The sequence below is a fragment of the Microtus pennsylvanicus genome, chromosome 13 (genome assembly GCF_037038515.1).
Source record: "Microtus pennsylvanicus isolate mMicPen1 chromosome 13, mMicPen1.hap1, whole genome shotgun sequence".
NCBI classification, from domain to species: Eukaryota; Metazoa; Chordata; class Mammalia; order Rodentia; family Cricetidae; genus Microtus; species Microtus pennsylvanicus.
This window is the reverse complement of record NC_134591.1, coordinates 64,135,530-64,153,985: the sequence shown is the minus strand read 5'-3', so window position 1 is coordinate 64,153,985 and position 18,456 is coordinate 64,135,530. Positions and strand designations below refer to the sequence as shown.

Below are 18,456 nucleotides of genomic sequence, written 5' to 3'. Positions count from 1 at the left end.
GATATGAGTACAGACTACCCCTAGCAATTTTTCTAGATTTCTTTTACTTTTTTCCCATATTTTTAAAAGAGGACACTTTGATTTCAAGCTGAACTCTGAGACCATCTTTTTAATAAAGATCAAAATTTAGAAAAATTTATCAGACCAAGGCTTAAATCTAAACCTATACATTTACTAATTTTATGACTTTAGCTGCTGAAAGGGGACAGTATTACTACTTACCATAAGATCTACTTTAGCATTGAATGAGACAACAATGTGAAGTCCTATTCTAACATATTTTGCATGATACAGTGACTATTTTTGTTTTGTTTGTTTGTTCTTCAGTGTAGTCCTGGCTGTCCTGGAACTCACTCTACAGATCAGGCTGGCATGAGTGCTGGGATTAAAGGCATGTGGCATCACTGCCCAGCTACAACAAACATTTAAAAATATAATTATAATGAAAATTTATTCATTAGTTTAGGGTTTTGTGTGTGTTTATTTGTTTATTTGTTGAGTTATGGTTTCAACAAACAAAATTTGTTTTGGCTCAGGATGACCAAAGTCATGGCAAACTTCCTGCCTCTGTTTCCCAATTAAAGAAGCGAGTAACTATAGTTGGCTACAATTATGAGGATATTTTCAAATGTCTACTTATACTTGAAATATATTAACAAACTAGTTAACAGCACTAAGGTAACAAACCCACTAAAACCCTAACTTCAAAAGAAGCACTTTCTGCTGGGCAGTGGTGGCACATGGGAAGCAGAGGCTGGCAGATGTCCGTGAGTTTGAGTAAGGCCAGTCTGATCTGCCGAGCGAGTCCAGGACTACACAGTGAAAAACCTTGCCTTGAAAATAAAAATAATAAAAAAAATTATATCTAAATACATAATATAATACCAAAGAGAGTCATGTATTAAATTCCAAGGAAAAAGTATTTATTTAAATCAGTATTGCACTCATGTGTAAATACCCTCATGCACACACATTTATGAGTACCACAGTGCAACTTAGTGGAAGTGGTTTTCTTCTTCACCTATGTGTGAGTTCTAGGGATCAAATTCAGGTTGTCAGATTTGCACTTCAAGAGCCTCTATCTGCTGAGTGATCCTGATGGGTTCTAAAAAAAAATTAATCTTATTAAAGGCAGGTCCCAAGAAAATGATTTGTAACTAGGCCAGGCATGGTTGCACATGCCTGCTATATCCCAGCATCTGGGAGGTGGAGGCAGAAGGACTGGGAGTCAAAGGTCAGATTCAAATACATACAGAATTCAAAGCCAGCCTGAACCAAGTGAGAACCTGTTTAAAAAAGACAAACAGAAGGCCTGTGAGATAGTGCAGCAGGAGGCCCTTAGATTCTGGACATGTGTTTGATTTCCCCCGATCCCACAAGGGGGCAGTAGAGAACTGGCTCTCACTTGTGCATTCACTCAGTTACACGTACACAAAATTCATAAAATTGAAACAGAAAAGATAGAGTAACGTTAAGAGATATAATAAATAGGGGCCAGGTTCTCTGATTTCTTTCTCAGCCCAGAGAAACATCACCCTTCACAATAGCCACAAGTAACATAAAATATCCTGGAGTAACTCCAACCAAACAAATGAAAGACCTGTATCACAAGAGCTTTAAATCTTTGAAGAAGAAATTGAAGACATCAGAAAATGGAAAGATCTCCCATGCTCTTTGGAAGACAGAAGTAACATAGTAAAAATGGCAATCTTACCCAAAGCAATCTACAGAGTCAATGCAAATTCCAGCAAAATTCTTTATAAACTTCAAAAGAACATATGAAAAAACAACAACAAAAATCCTCTACAATAAAGGAACTTCTGGAATCATCATAATTCTTAACTTCAAACTCTACTACAGAGCTACAGTACTGGAAAAAGCCTGGTACTGGCATAAAAACAAACAGGAGGACCAATGGAACTGAATCGAAGACCCGGATATCAATCCACACACCTACAAACCTGATTTTTCACAAAGAAGCTAAAAATATAAAATGGGAAAAAAAAGCAAATTCAATAAATGGTGCTGGCATAACTGAATACCAACATGTAGAATAATGCAAATATATCCATATCTATGGCCATGCACAAATCTCAAATCCAAATGGATCAAAGACCTCAACATATAACTAAACACACTGAACCTCATAGAAGAGAAAGTAACCCAGACCCAGAAAGACGATTATCATATGTACTCACTCATAAATGGTTTTTAAACATAAAGCAAAGAAAACCAACCTACAAATCACAATCCCAGAGAACCTAAACGAGATCTCTAAGAGAGACATACACAGATCTAATCTACATAGAAAGTAGAAAAAGACAAGATATCTTGAGTAAATTGGGACATTGGGGACCTTGGGAGAGGGTTGAAGGGGAGGGGAGAAATAAGGAGGGGAACAGAGAAAAATGCAGAGCTCAATAAAAATATAAAAAAAAGAAGAGAAAGTGGTAAGGAAACCACTTCCTAAATATAACCCCAGCAGCACAGACACTGAGAGCAACAATTAATAAACAGGACCTCCTGAAACTGAAAAGCTTCTGTAAAGTGAAGGACAAGGTCAACAAGACAAAACGACAGCCTACAGAATGGGAAAAGATCTTCATCAACCACACATTGAACAAAGGACTAATCTCCAAAATATACAAAGAACTCAAGAAACCTGACATTAAAAGAACAAATAATCTAATAAAAATAATGGAGTACAGACCTAAACAGAGAACTCTCAACAGATGAAAATCAAATGGCTGAAAGACACTTTAGGAAATAAATCAAGAGAAATGCAAATCAAAATAACTCTGAGATTCCACCTGTCAGAACGGCCAAGATCAAAAACATTGACGACAACTTATGCTGGAGAGGATGTGGGGTAAGGGGTACACCCCTGCATTGCTGATGGGAATGCAAACTTGTACTGCCGCTTTGGAAATCAGTACAGCAACTTCTCAGAAAATTAGGAAACAATCTCCCTCAAGACCCAGCAATACCACTTTTGGATATATACCCAAAGGAAGCTCAATCATACCACAAGGACATGTGCTCAACTATGTTCATAGCAGCATTATTTGTCATAGTCAGAACCTGGAAACAACATAGATTCCCCTCAAGAATGGATAAAGAAAATGTGGTACATTTACACAATGGAATACTACAACGCAGTAAAAAAATAATGACATCTTGAAATTTACAGGCAAATGGATGGATCGAGAAAAAAAAACATATTGAGTGAGGTAACTCAGACACAGAAAGACAAATATAATATGCACTCACTTATACGTGGCTTTTAGATTTGGACATAAAAAAAAAAAGAAAAGAAAAAGAAAAACCAGCCTACAGCCCACAACCCCAGAACCTAGGCAACAAAAAGAATCCTACCTAAGAGAGATATACATGGATCTACACAGGAGTAAATTGGGAGAGTTGGAGTCATGGGAGAGGATAGAGAAGGAAAGGGGAGGAAGGGAGTGGAGCAGAGAGGAATGTGTATAGCTCAGTAAAAACAATAAAAACAGATAGATAGATAGATAGATAGATAGATAGATAGATAGATAGATAGACAGACAGACAGACAGATAGAAGCAAAGAGAGATGGCTCAGTGGTTAAGAGCTCTGTGCTAATCAATCATGAGGACCCAAGTTTGCATTCCAGAGCCCATGTAACAATCTAGGTATGGTTTCAGTATGTGCCTGATCTCAGGGCTATGGTAAACAGGGATAGGGTTTCTCTGTGTAGCTCTAGCTGTCCTAGAACTCATTCTGTTAACCAGGCGGGCCTCGAACACACAGAGATCCACCTGCCTCTGCCTCCCAAATAAAGAGTGCACCATGACTGCCTGGCAGTGAGGTGTTTTATCAAACTGAATTTGGGGTAAAAGAATCTTTATTATTCAACAACAGATGGGATCAACAATTCAGTGTGTTAATAGAGCTTGGGCTTACTAACCATAAATTTCGAAGAGAATGAAGGGGAAGAAGTATAAAAATAGTTACTGTACAACTGATAGCCTATTATGAGCCATCAGAGAAAACTTTAGCTTAGCCGGGCGGTGGTGGCGCACGCCTTTAATCCCAGCACTTGGGAGGCAGAGGCAGACGGATCTCTGTGAGTTCGAGGCCAGCCTGGTCTACAAGAGCTAGTTCCAGGACAGGCACCAAAGCTACAGAGAAACCCTGTCTCGAAAAACCAAAAAAAAAAAAAAAAAAAGAAAAAGAAAAAGAAAACTTTAGCTTAATATATGCAGTAACAAATAACCACAGGCCTGGAGAGGTAGCTTGGCAGTTAAGAGCACTGACTGCTCTTCCAGAGGTCCTGAGTTCACTTCCCAGCACCCGCAGGTAGGCTCACAACCATCTGTGCCATGAAGTCTTCCGCCCTCTTCTGGTACGCAGATGTACATGATGACAAAACACCCACAGACGTAAATACATAAATAAATAGGGCTTTTCAAATCATTGTTTTTATAAAGGAAAGAAATAACCACACACATCTGGTGGTATATACCAGGGAAATCTGCAGCAAGAGGATCACTGAGCTTAAGGAGACATAGAGAGACCTTGTTATGGATTATTACCATCTAGGAGCCATATATAATATAGTGGTGCATCCTATATTTTCAAGCACTCTCAAGAAACCAAAAAAAAAAAAAAAAAGAAAAAAGCAAAGAATAAAGAATTAGAGGCTATAAAACACTGTCTCGGACACCAAGAGAAAATAAAACAGGCTGTGGACTGAGGTAGAGTGCATGTGCAGTGTGAAAAAGGTTACTGACAGATCTCCAGCACGCAAAACAAAAAGCACACAAGTACCAGCAATTCTATTTAGCATTTACCAAGGAGCCAGAGAATGCTCAGAAGCTGTCAGTAACACAAGACACTGGCCAAGTGAGCCAGCAGAATTAGGAGCAGAGAAACTAAAAGCAAAAGCAACTAAAACGCCCAGCATCTATGGAATAACTTCTCTAGACAACTTAAAAAGAATAAAAACAAGAACAAAAAAACCTCAGCTTGTTTAAATGAAGTCTCAAAAACATTGTCTTTTTTTTTTTTTACTAAAAATTCTTTTTAGATTTATTTATGTATATGAATATTTTGGCTGCATATATGTCCGTCTAGACGCATGCCTGGTACCTAAGGAGGTTAGAAGAGGGTAACTGAATTGTCTAAAACTGGAGTCACAGAAAGCTGGGAACAGTTACTACTGGAAGGGCGGGGTGGTGGTGGTGCACGCCTTTAATCCCAGCACTTGGGAGGCAGAGGCAGACGGATCTCTGTGAGTTCGAGGCCAGCCTGGTCTACAAGAGCTAGTTCCAGGACAGGCTCCAAAGCCACAGAGAAACCCTGTCTCAAAAAACCAAAAAAAATAAAAAACCCAAAAAAACCCAGTTACAACTGGAAACTGAACCTGGGTCTTTGGCGAGAGCAATAAGTACTCTTAACCACTGGGCCATCTGTCTAGCCTCTCAAAACGTAACTTTTAACATATTAGGTTAAATTAATACTAAATTTTAAAACCAGGGCCAGAACAGAGGAACAATAATGCATACTGTAAATCTATCAATTTATACATACATGTGTAGAAAATTTGCCACAGATATTATTAAATGCTCAACCTCAAATTAACTTCCAGTAAATAATTTTGATTTACAGTTTATATCCAAGATAAATAAAACTAATAAAAACAATTCCCTAGGCACATGGCTTCAAATGCCATCCATTCTAAAAGCACTTTTGGTTCATCAGAACATTTGATCAATTTGGGGAAGGAAAAGTAGGGGAAGGGAAGAGAGAAACTAGCCAAAACAAAAAACAGAAAATAACAATGATAAAACAAAAACATGAGACATATTCTAACTGAATATTTAGACTACACGGTTTTAGCAGAAATCAGTCACCTCAAAATATATTTACCACTTTTACCTTAGCATAGTACTATGTCCTATGTAAGTAAGGCAAATCAGTGATGATCCCTCAGTTTCCCAATGATTCCAAACTTCTAGCTGGACGTGATGGCACACACCTGTAATCCCAGCAGTCACGAAGCTGAAGCTGGAGTACTGAAATTTCCAAGCTAGCATTTGCTACACAGCAACTTCAAGGCCAGCCTGAACAATGTAGCAAGACTCTGTTTCAATAAGCTAAAGTTTGGGGAGCATAGCTTAGTCTCAGAGGTCTTAGCATAACAAGAATGTGAGCACAAACCTCAGCATTTGGGTGGAAGGGAGTAGAGGGGGCCAAGTTTCAGAGACCTTGGAAATAGGCAAGTTTTGGTGAGTAACCAAATAATTGTGGAAAGCTGTAAGCACAACTTCTACCACACACTTAATGAGCAAGCACCTATAAAGGACAATGTTTCTTCCTCTTTCCTGGTCAGCCTTGCTTGCTTTCTGAGGAGGGACAAGTTTCTGAATGATGAGACACTCTTCAAAGAACAGCTCACAACAGGCCATCTTACCAAAAGGAGGTAGTCCGTATGTTTGGGTTGCCTGAGGGTAGACAGCGTAGGGTTGAGATTGCTGCAGTGTCTGGTACTGCGTCTGCCCAGGGTAAGCGGTTTCCGAAGCAGGAACTGAGAGGATATGTGCATAAGGTCTAGGTAAATAGAGAAAATGAAAAGTTCTATTTGTGGCTCATTTCAGCTAATGAAAATGGACAAAACAGTTAATATCACTAAGACAGAGAATCTAGGAATGAGGAGATTAACTTTCCATGGCAAAATAACTCTTATGATCAGAAAACACAAGTTTGTCCATTACTCTTTCCAAGGAATAATTTAATGAAAAATTAAATAGTTCAAACATCTTCCCAAGTTATAGCTATTACTCTACAGACAACTGTGTTACATGCAAGGCCCTAAATGAGATACTTATTTAACCTCCTAAATGAGGATTACTTATTTACACCCTGTGTTTGAATAATGACTAAAATCTGGGCTGGTGACATAGTTGGTGGAGCATTTGATTCTTTTTTCCTTTTTTTTTTTTTTTTGTTTTTTTGTTTTTTTTCGAGACAGGGTTTCTCTGTAGTTTTGAAGCCTATCCTGGAACTAGCTCTTGTAGACCAGGCTGGCCTTGAACTCACAGAGATCTGCCTGCCCGTCTCCTGAGTGCTGGGAATAAAGGCATGTGTACACTACCGCACCACACAAACTGGGTATTGTGGAGAAAGTCTATAATTCCAGGACTTGCGAGGTGGAGGCAGGAGGATCAGGAGATTAAAGTCATCCTTTACTACAGAAAGAATTTAGTCATCCTTGACTATGTAGTGAGTTTGAGGACAGCCTGGGTCTCTTAAGATCCTTTCTCAGAGCTTTTAATCCCAGCACTCAGGAGGCAGAGGGCAGGCAGATCTCTGTGAATTTGAGGCCAGCCTGGTCTACAAGAGCTAGTAGTCCCAAAGCCGGGCAGTGGTGGATAGGCTCGGCTCCAAAGCTACAGAGAAACCTTGTCTTGGGGAAAAAAGAAAAAAGAAAAAAAGAAAAAAAAAAAGAGATCCTTTCTCAGAACTAAACAAAAGCAACACTTTAGAACAATGCAAGAATGAACAGAACAGAACAGAACTAGCATCTGGCTTTCTCTTCATCCAAGCGCTGGGCCAACTGCAGTTCTCAGACAAGGAAGGTGAGGCTGATGGAGCAAGGAAAAGCAACCACATCCAAAAACAGGGAGTGGAGGTGTGTTCCAGTACCGTGTTTGCTCATTTGTGAACAGGAGCCAGCTCCGTTAACAGATCCCAGAAGTCACTTTAAGCTTCAGCACACTGTCCCTAGTTGGTGCCAGTCACACCAGGGACAGCTAGGGAATCAAATTCACCAGTAAAACCCCTGAGACTTTAGCCTGGCTTTCAGACTTGGCAGTTTATCCATTCTATTATACTCTATATAAACTCTACTTACCTTATTTGGTATATGTTGTAAGAAAAAGTGCTATCACATACCATAAAAGTTTTAATAAATATGGGGTAGGAGGGTTATGCCTTAACAAGGGAAAAGACAACCTCTCCTCCCAAAAAAATCACCTTTGGGAGAAGCAGATCATAAAAAAAGACTAGAAAGAAGCAGCATGTGAGTCAAGCAGGTCCGCTGTACACAAACGAGAGACACACAGAAAGGAGAGCAAGGACTTCCTATCTAAGCGGGAGCCTTATCCTAATCCTAAGGGAGGTGCATTCAGAGAGAAAAGGAGCACGGCCCCAGTTACCAGTCTAGAGTTCAGACAAATACAAAACAGGAAGGCCCGTGCTCGCCGAATGAAGAATGGCAAGAGCAGAGCTATTTTTCTGCTTTGTTCTCTTTTGTTTTTTAAATAAAGATTAATGTCACATTGCTTTCTAAAATGGATTAAAAGGGCATAAAACTGGAATGAAGGTCAAGTTAAACGAGGACTTGAATGCAATAGTCCCATACGTGGTGAGGAGGTGAGAATGAAGGGAAAGGCAGACCCAAATAAAGAACCTGACTGTAGCAGCTTTGCACACATCAGGGCTGCCTGTGGTCTGTGCATTGCACTCATGTTTCAACAGAGTCTCAGAGACTTGCATCAGCCTGGGAAGCAGATTAGACAAGAGTTGCCACTCAAGTCACATGAGAATGCTTTGAAATAACAGTGTCTGAAAACGGTCGATTTCCAGGTATTGTAAAGCCCATAGTCTCTTCTCCCATATCTTTAAGGATAACACCACCAGGACAGTCAGGATAGCTCAGAAACGACACATGATCTCACTTGTTAGACTTCTAGACTATAATACGGCACAACTTGGATACCAGAAAGCTTGCTGAGTTGACCTGTTTCACAGTTAGTATCTAATCTAGGTGTGCGCACTCTGTGGCCTGCAGGCTGAACTCATCCCAGGCTAGCTATGCACGAGGCCTAGTCCATTTGTAGAATGCACAGCAGAAGAGTGGACACGCCTATGGCATGTTAAAGTCTCCCTATGATGCTTCAAGACAGTGTCAGCCACGCCACAGAAAAAAACCACATGAGAACAACTGGCCCGAAAAGACATTAATATTAACATCAGAATATGGAAAATTTTAATAAGCTCATTTTTTTTAACTAAAGGTTTAAGTAAATGGTACAATAAGGAAAAATGACAGTTTCCTTCTTGTAACGGCCTCACCTTTGTTACCAATTTCTTCATGAATTGTGCAGTTGCTCACAAAACCAACAAGAACATGCTGGCTTAGCAGCTGTCTGAGTCTTTGTATGGGTAGGTTCATTCTTCATTAATACACAACTACAACTTGATACATACTGTTCTGCACCCTACCCACCTTAAAGATGACTAACCTGGTTAGTCTTAAACACTGACCGTATGCTGTGAAGGCCTAAACTGTACCTCTCTGTAACTTTAACCCATCACATTTGTCTCATTTCAAGCTCAACTGTCTGTAGTTGCCAATCCGGAGCCACCTTAAGCTGCTTTTCCTGCTCCGTATGTCAATGTACGGAAAGGAAATGGTCAGCTCGCTAACATGCTTTCTGATCAGTCTATTCCAGCAACCATCTGGTTTTTAAAAGGATGACAGATTTTATTTAGATGTGATAAAAACTGGAGTAAGGACATAAAACAAGGGAGATGAAAATAGTTAAATATTAAATTTTGCAATGAACTTAGAGAAAAGTTTGGAAATAATTATTCAACTTACTTTGCAGAATACATTTGTGAGGTATAATCATTGGATGAGCGAGGGATGTAATCGGTGCATGTCATAACTGAAAGAAAGATATTATCAGGTAAAAACAAGTAAGAACATTTTTTTTTTTAGATAAGTTAGAACATTTTAAAAATCAAGTGGAAAACATCTTACTGTATAGTCCTTCCAGAGTAACATAGAGACTGGATGCCAAAAAGGTCCAAAGACTATGTAGCAGAAAATACCTCATTTCTGTTTACAGACCTGTCTACAGAGTTTAAGAGGCAGTAAAAGAAGCAAGATAGGACGGAGGTGGATAGATAGACACAGAAAAGATCTGAAGATATCCCATCTAATCCCCACTTTCTCATCACGAAACTGTCTATGAAGCAAATTTCCCTAGGCTCTCAGCCATGCTCATTGACAGACTTTGAAAGCCATACCCATATCTAAGAAATCAAATGATGCTTCTTCCTTGTCGTCTTTACACTCTTGATGCTTACTCCAGGGCATAATCTGTTACTATACAATAGGGGATTTAAAAGGTAGCCTATTGTCGCAGAGGACAGTAACAACAGTGAGGGTGAAACAGAGGGAAGGTGTAACTAACACATCACTTGAATCAGCTCGACGTATGGAATAAGGAAGACAGGGAAGCGCAAGGTGACTTCCAGGTTTGTCATTTGAACAGATGGTGGGACAGTACAACTTCCTAAAACGGGGGTGTTTGGGAGAGGAGAAATTAGTCTGGGAAAAAAAAATGTGGGATTTGGCTGGGCATGATGGTCCATGCTTTTAATCCCAGAACTCAGGAGGCAGAGGCAAGTGCATCTCTGTGAATTCAAGGACAGCCTGGTCTACTTCTAATGAGTTCCAGGCCAGCCAGGACTAGTTAATTGGGAGTTTGTTAACAATGTATGACATTTAAAGTAATGTGATGGATGGGAGGATCCCCAAAGAGGATGGTAGCCTAGAACCCAAACCTGAGGCCTCCTAACATTAAACAGCTAGAAAAGAAGGGTTAATTGGGGACGAAGCATTGCTGAGAGGGAGACTGTGAGGAGAGAAATGTCCACTAGAACTGGCAACATGACAGCAACTGAGGGACTCGCCAAGCAGTTTCAGGGGAAGAGAGACAACAGAAGCTAAGTCAACCGGCTGAAGAGTGAATGGGTGGGGGAAAGCAAGCAAAGGCAGTTTCTTTCAGAGGTTCTGATATGTCAGGAAACACACAAAAATCTGTAACTCACAAAAGATGCAAAGAGTTTGTGTTGCCTTCTAAAGACGGCAGACACCAGAAGAGTTAGGAGAAAGAATGTGGCGGTGCAGGAGTGGAGGGGAGAGGAGCATCACACAGAGCCCTGGGGAAGCTGGAGGGGAGAGGATGCAAAGACAGGGACTTAGATTTGACGAGAGCAAGAACACTCTTCTGAAACAAGACAGCATCACAAACAGAGATAGGGTAGTGACTAAGGAACTCCTCGTGTGGGGCTTTTATTTGAGAAGAGCTAAGCCATGAGGGAAGTGAGAGTGAAGCTTGATGTTCTGAGAGAAGAGGTGGTGAAATTAAAATGAAAGGCTCAGCAGAGAAATGAAGGCTGAGTACTCACCCGAGGCCTGTGGTTATGACGAGAGTAATTCCAGCCAACAATGCTTAGTTATTTGTACACACTTATACAGAAGAGGGAGAGTTGAGTTGCATTAGAGTGAGGGTTTAGGAGGAACATTTGATTGATAGGTAGGATTACTTGGCTTTATGTTGTTTTTGCTTAAATCCTCTTTTAGGATCAGTTAGGCATTAGCTCACAAGTATTTTAAATTTCAATAAAATGCTACTACTTTCATAAATTCAACCTCCAAGCGAAAATAAAAAAGTCACTGAGTATGACTCCTTGGATGAGCAGATTCCTGGAGATTTGTCCTCAGCTGGTATGTCAATGATGCTTATAGGAGTACATGTATGAACATGGGGAGAAGAGCCTTCTAAACATTCTGGACAAGCCAGACACTCAGTAAAACCCCATTTGACAAGAAGAACACCCCTCGGTTACAGGAATACCACATCCACTGTGCATATCACATGGTACTTACTTTCCTCTGACATGTTAAGATTTGACGCAAGGCTGGATGTCTCAGGCTTCTGATCACTGACATCCGGGTTGTTTACTTGACTAGGAGAACCAAAACAAACATATTAGCCCCTGAATGAGGTGTTGCAAGGCTGAAAAGGATAAGCTCAAACCCATCTCCTCCTAGGCTATTCCAGTAAGAAGTAAATCTAGATGATCTCCCTAGTCTTGATTTTTAGCAACTAAGCTAAAAGCAAGAGGGTCAGGGCCAGTACCTTCCATATCTGACTGTTCTTTTTCATATCCCTAGACCCCTTGAAATTTACATCACTTTGAAGCCCCAGTTAAGTCACAAACAAGTCAAATATTTTTCTCTAAGATCATTTGTTAAAATAACCCTGAATATCTAACACAGTGCTGTTACTTTAAAAACATTATATACATTGTATCTAGGTGGACTGTAATGTAATATGTTGGTGTGTTTATACTATGAAATAGCAAACAAAGCTAGTTAACAAACACCACCTCACATGCTTATTCTTTGTGATGAAAACATTCGAAATGTATACTTTCTTCCCACACAATTCTGTGTATGTTACTCTGGTTAGAAATACAACAAAGTAGGGAGATTCTAATTAGAGAGAGTGGTCACCATCAGCAACAAATCTTAATTTGAAGAAGTTTTTAAAGATTAAATATGTTTGTTCCCAAGGAGGAGTTCTGAGCCTTAAAACTTGTTATCTTTTATTAAGAAAAAGTAAGTGTGTTGTAGTACACCTATAATCCCAGCACTAGGGACACATACAGCAGAAAGATCAGGAGTTCAAGGCCATCTTCTAATACGTGAGCCACAAGAGTCCCCAAGACAAAGAGACAAAGTCAATACCCAGGACACTAGCTCAATCTGTCTATCTGTTTGTCTGTCTGTCTACTATCTGTAGCATCAGTGACTAAACCCAGGTCCTCAAATGTGTTAAGCAAGCACTATAGCTTTTTATTAATTAACCTTAAGAAAGCTAAGAGAAATTCTAATAGGTAAGTCATATAAATGAGGAAGATTAAAGTAATTACATTAGAAACTACAATGTTAAAAAATGTCACTAAAATTCTGGAACGGAGATGACTCCATGTTGAGTCCTTGATAACATTTTCCTCCTCTACTTTCCCTGTAAGTTCAAGTTTCCATCACTTCCTACCACAGCAGCACAGTGGTTAGAGTACAGCTTCTAACTTCATGTGCTGACTCACTCCTAACTCTAGCACTTGGGTTGCTGAGCCAAGAGGGTTTGTGGTAAGTGAGGCCAGCATGGGTTACAAAGCCAGTTTAAAGCAAGTCCGCACAACAGAGTGAGACCCTGTCTCAGAAACTAGCTAACTTCATTACCATGTGCAAGCTCCAGAGCTTGAATGCCGAGCTCATGATCTACTTTTCCAATAACAACTAGCTGTGTAGTTTGGACAAGTCACCAAATTCTCTAGACTTTGGTTTACTTGTCAGTAAGGATACAAACAGAACCCACCTCTCTGGGTTATAAGGACAATGCAGTACAAAAAAGTAGCTAAGTCCAGACATAATATGCACACTAACCGTGCCGTTCTATTTCTTGGTTGCAGTTCATGCACCCTTCCCACATTTATGCCTGAGAGAAGCCTGCTTTACTCTTTCTCCCCTGGGGACAGGTAAAGGCTACAGTGCCAGAGGCTCGATATCTGAGGATATGCCTGAGCGGAGGTAAAAGTAGTTCCTACACGGCAACATTAAAAGCTCTCTCATATGACCTCTGAAGCTAACCATATCCAAGTATCAATAATAAGGAAATTTTCTTCTGGTATATTTTGAATGTTAAATTAACTTTTCTCAGATTTATTCATTCATTCACTAATTCATTCATTCATTCATTCAGAGGCAGGATCTCATTATGTATCCCTGGCTGGCCTGAAACTCGATAGAATGACTAGACTAGACTCAAACTCAGATACCAACCTGCCTTTGCCTCCTAAGTGCTGGGTTTAGAGGTGTACACCACCATGCCTACATTTAGTTGGGAAAAAACAAAAACCTTTTTTTTAATGTATATGAAAGTTTTGCCAGTATGCATGTATGTGGACTATGTGTGTGCCTGGTACCTATGGAGCCATAAGAGGGCATCGGAGCCCTTGGAACTGGAGTTATAAAGTCACCATACAGGTGCTGAGGACAAAATCCTGTTCCCCTGCAAGAGCGGCAGATGGCTTAGCTGTCTTCTCAACCTGGAAATTTAATTTTTAAAACTAAATCTCAAGCAAAGTTCAATTTTATCTCTGCTCAAATGATTACACTTTTGGAACAGTAATGCACTCCCCAAGTTATAACTATGGAAATTAAGTGGAAAAGGAAATAAATGGCATGAACTAGTTATATTGGTACAAACCAACATGCTAAATCATAATGCCCTGAATTTTACATAAAAGCTAAGGACTTCTGAGTCTCACCTCAAAACCTTAAATAGAATTCATACAGGAAGAACATGAAGGGGACCAGAATTTCACATTTCCACTGCAATGATAGTTTTTCTGTTTACTTGAATAACTCTGAGTTACAAAGTTATATTTACTGCTGAATATTATTTTTAAGACCTGAATCTTAAAAGTGATATGTCCTCATATACACTGGGCACACCAGTTTTAAAAGGTCTCTGATTCTAGTATGATTCTATAGAATTTTATTATAGCAAAATCCCCTACATATTCAAGTGAACATGCACAGATTAGAAACACACTATAAAGATAGTGAATTAACTCTAGCACTTTGTTAAATGTTTAAAATTGTCCCTAGAGAAACTGCATACTGCATGACAACATTACTTTTAGAACATATGAATGTAAAATTTTGCTTAACAAAAAAGCTGCTTAAAAAATAAAAATGAGGCCGGGCGGTGGTGGCGCACGCCTTTAATCCCAGCACTCGGGAGGCAGAGGCAGGCGGATCTCTGTGAGTTCGAGACCAGCCTGGTCTAAAAGAGCTAGTTCCAGGACAGGCTCCAAAACCACAGAGAAACCCTGTCTCAAAAAACCAAAAAAAATAAAAAAAATAAAAAAATAAAAATAAAAATAAAAATGATTGTCAGGTGTGATGGCACACACCTTTAATTCCAGCTCTCGGAAGGCAGAGGCAGGCAGATCTCTGTGAGTTTGAGGCCAGCCTATCTATAGTGCAAGTTCCAGGACAACCACGGCTACAATGAGAAACCTGTCTTGAAAAACCAAATAAATAAATAAAATAAAATGAAAAGAAAAAAGTCAAACATCATAAACTAAACAGCTCAAATACCTTCTCATTCAACAAAACTCTTGTAAATTATCAATAACTGACAGGAAAAAAAAGGAAAAAATAGAAGTATTACTCATTTTTAAAAGGAAGAAAATTAAGTAGGGAGTGGTAGCCCACATCTTTAATCCCAGCACTCAGGAGGCAGAAGCAGAGTTCAAGGCCAGGCTGGTCTACAGAGTGAGTTCCAGGACAGCCAAATATACACATGCTATGGAGAGGCACCTTGAAGACATTATTACAAAGCTACAAACAGACTATATGCATTATCTTATAGTCCTTTATATGAAGTTTTTAGACTAGTCAATCCCACAGACTAATCTCATAATAACAGAGAGTGGAATGGAAGATGCTAGGGACAGCAGACTGGGGCAAAGGGAAGCTCTGTTTAACAGGTGTGAAGTCTAAATGTGGGAACAAAAGTTACAGAGATGGATGGTGTCAGTGGTCAAGACAAGTTCATGTACACAGCGATACTAACTCATACTTTTAAAAATGCTTTTAGGGCTGTGGGATGTAGCTCAGTGACAGAGCTTTTCCTAGCACACACAAGGCCCTGGATTCAATCCCTAGTGTGACGAATGGAGGGGAATGTTTACAGCTGAGCATGGTGGCTTAAGTCTTTAAATCTCAGTACTCAGGAAGCTAAGGGTCACAAGTTAAAGGCCTACACAATATGACTTTGTCAAAGGAAGAGGGGGTAAATGTAAATTTTATGCTAAGGATATTTAGGCATAGATTTAAAACTTTCCAAAGGAAAAAGAACTACATGAAAAAAACAGAGTTGGCAGTAGCACAGCAGGAGATCTGACTTCCCTGGCAAAGGAAGAAGAAAGTATCCACAATAGATCTGCTGAGAAGCAAGATGCTATTTTTTTAATGTCTCTAATTTGTCCTTCAATTAGGTAACAAGTTCCCGAGCTGAGTGAATGAAAATTGTGGGAAGGAAAGAGAAAGGGAGAAGACAGGAGGCAGAGATGAAAGGGAGAACTCCTAAGATGATTTTAGACACTAGGAAATCAGCTACATGGAGAAGACTGTGTGTCTATTTGAGACATAACCATGAACGGAAACTAATTTGAGTCAGTATAGTTTGGGGCTGTTCTATTACAGCGTTACAGTGACAGGGAATAGATGAGTGGTCTGGGTTTAAGCAAAGTTCTGGTATTACTGGTGTGCAGATCAGGAATATGCACGGAATAGGTGGACAGTTGGGTTCAAGCAAGGATGTAATTTTGCTTGGTAAGTATAACATAGGAAGAGAGGAGAAAGCTAACATTTTCAAGGGACAGGCAACAGTAGTAGATTGTTTTTAACAGAATTTTTTAAAAATTAAACTTTATTTTATGTACATTGGTGTGAAGGTGTCAGATCTCCTGAAACTGGAGTTACAAACAGTTGTGAGCTGCCATGTGGATGCTGGGAATTGAACCCACGTCCTCTGGAAGTGCACCCAGTGCTCCTAACCCCTGAGTCATTTCTCTGGCAACGCTCCCCCCCCCTTTTTTTCCTTTGGCTTTTTTCTAGACAGGGTTTCTCTGTGTAGCCTTAGCTGTCCTGGAACTTGCTCTGTAGACTAGGCTGGCCTCAAACTTAGATGTCTGCCTGTTTCTGCCTCCCAAGTGCTGGGATCAAAGGCATGAGCCACCACACCCTACAGAAGTAGATATCAGAACTTAACTAGCATAAGAAAGAAACTGAAGCCTGTTTTGAGAGAAAGGCAAGTGAGTAATAAAGAAAATAAAGAAAATTTAGAAATGTAAAGTGTAAGAATGAGATCCATGGCAGTTGTAGGGTAAAGATCTGGGTGACCTATGTGGTGGTAAAAACAGCATTCTTGAAATCCATGTGCTGGAAATGCTGCAGATACTGGCTCAGATGATGAGTGGACAACCAACAAGAGATAAAGCTCTGGAAAAATGACAACCGTGACGGCACTGTAGGCAGAACATGAGATGCTAAGAAGATACCTCCTTTCTATAGAAGTGAAACCAATGTCTAGGGTATTACATACTCAATTGATAATTAATGCCAAATTCTTTGTATTTCCTTTATTTTGGTCTTTCCTTTCTTTATACTGTACATTTGACTGAAGAATATATCATTTTTCATTTATGAGTTTCTCCACAAAAGCTTGATATATATAAAATGAACTCAGTACACACTGTTTAATAAGTAACGAAGGCCTAACTACAAAAATTTAGATAAGTACTAAATTTCCTAAACAGGATAGCTGTTTAGGAAAAGTAATTTTTTTCCGAGACCGGGTCTTGCTATGCTGTCCAAACGAGTCTCTAGTTTAAGTGTTTTATGAATCCTATTTTGGAGAGAATATTTAATTGAAAGCAAATAATTTCACAATGAAAGGTGACAATGAAAACACAAACCAGGCCCTATGCTAATTGGCACAGGGTAAAAAGTAAGACAGGTTATTTCAAAGAAGCCCAATTTTATAAATACCTTAAAGTTTGTTCTCCTGGCTCCTGCATCTTGGCTTTCTTCACCTGTAAACATCAGCATACGCAGAAATCAGTGCAGTAATTTGATCTGAAACCCTAGCTGTTCAAACACACAATTGTCTCTCAGCATCACAGGAGCTGGCTCCAGGAACCCTCACTGATACCAAAATCTGTAGATGTCCATGGCAGTTATATTACAAGCGTAGTTCTCATGTACTTTACACTATACTTATGCTATCTAATACAGCGTAAATACTGTGTGAATAGCTGTACTGTATTACTTAGGAAATGAGAATGTTTATATAATAAGTGTACTAAAAAAATAGTTTCGCACATTATATTTACCCTTGCTTTAGTTCACAAATACTGACAACTGGTAGGGAAAGTTGACTATATATCAACCAATATTTGCTTCATTTTGTTTTGATTAGACCTAGAATAAATGTTATTATGCAAATATGTGAAGCTCTTACACAATAGTAATTACCTACAATAAGCCAACCAAGAGGCTAAAGAATCCCAGGATGAAATGCAGACTCTGACAAAACACATACAAAAAAGTATTCTATCATTTTTAATTCAATTGAGAACCCCAGTGTGGTGGCTCATACCTTTAGTCTTAGCACTGTGGGGGGACAGAGGCAAGTAGATGTGAGTTCAAAGTCAACTTGGTCTACAGAGTGAGTTTCAGGCCAGTCAGGGCTATAAACAGCCTGTCTTTAAAAAATAAATAAATAACAATAGAAGCTGAAACCTGAAAAATTGAATTCAGTAGGTACAGAGGAACATGTATCTGGGAGTTGGGAAGGGGGGACTGATATGAACAAAAAGTCATAAAAAGGGTTCAATGATAATAAAGAACATGAAATTCAAACACCCAAAATTCACTGCACCTAGGAGTAGCCCAGGAGGAGACAAGAACATAGTGAAGCGTCAGTGAACAGTAGTCTGCTCACACAGGTCCATCCTTAGATATCAGACCAGGGAGTT

General features: G+C 39.5%; 1 protein-coding gene across 2 annotated transcripts in view; it reads right to left on the bottom strand.

Moving 5' to 3' along the window:
- Window positions 1–18,456, bottom strand: part of Eya3 (EYA transcriptional coactivator and phosphatase 3) — an 86,729-nt gene that overhangs the window by 47,188 nt on the left and 21,085 nt on the right. For both annotated transcript variants that reach the window (XM_075946700.1, XM_075946701.1), the window contains exons 3-6: window positions 17,468–17,511; window positions 11,723–11,802; window positions 9,644–9,710; window positions 6,452–6,588 (exon numbers count right to left, since the gene is read on the bottom strand). In XM_075946700.1, the coding sequence (XP_075802815.1) occupies window positions 6,452–6,588; window positions 9,644–9,710; window positions 11,723–11,802; window positions 17,468–17,511 (328 nt within the window). The remainder of the gene's footprint in view (window positions 1–6,451; window positions 6,589–9,643; window positions 9,711–11,722; window positions 11,803–17,467; window positions 17,512–18,456) is intronic.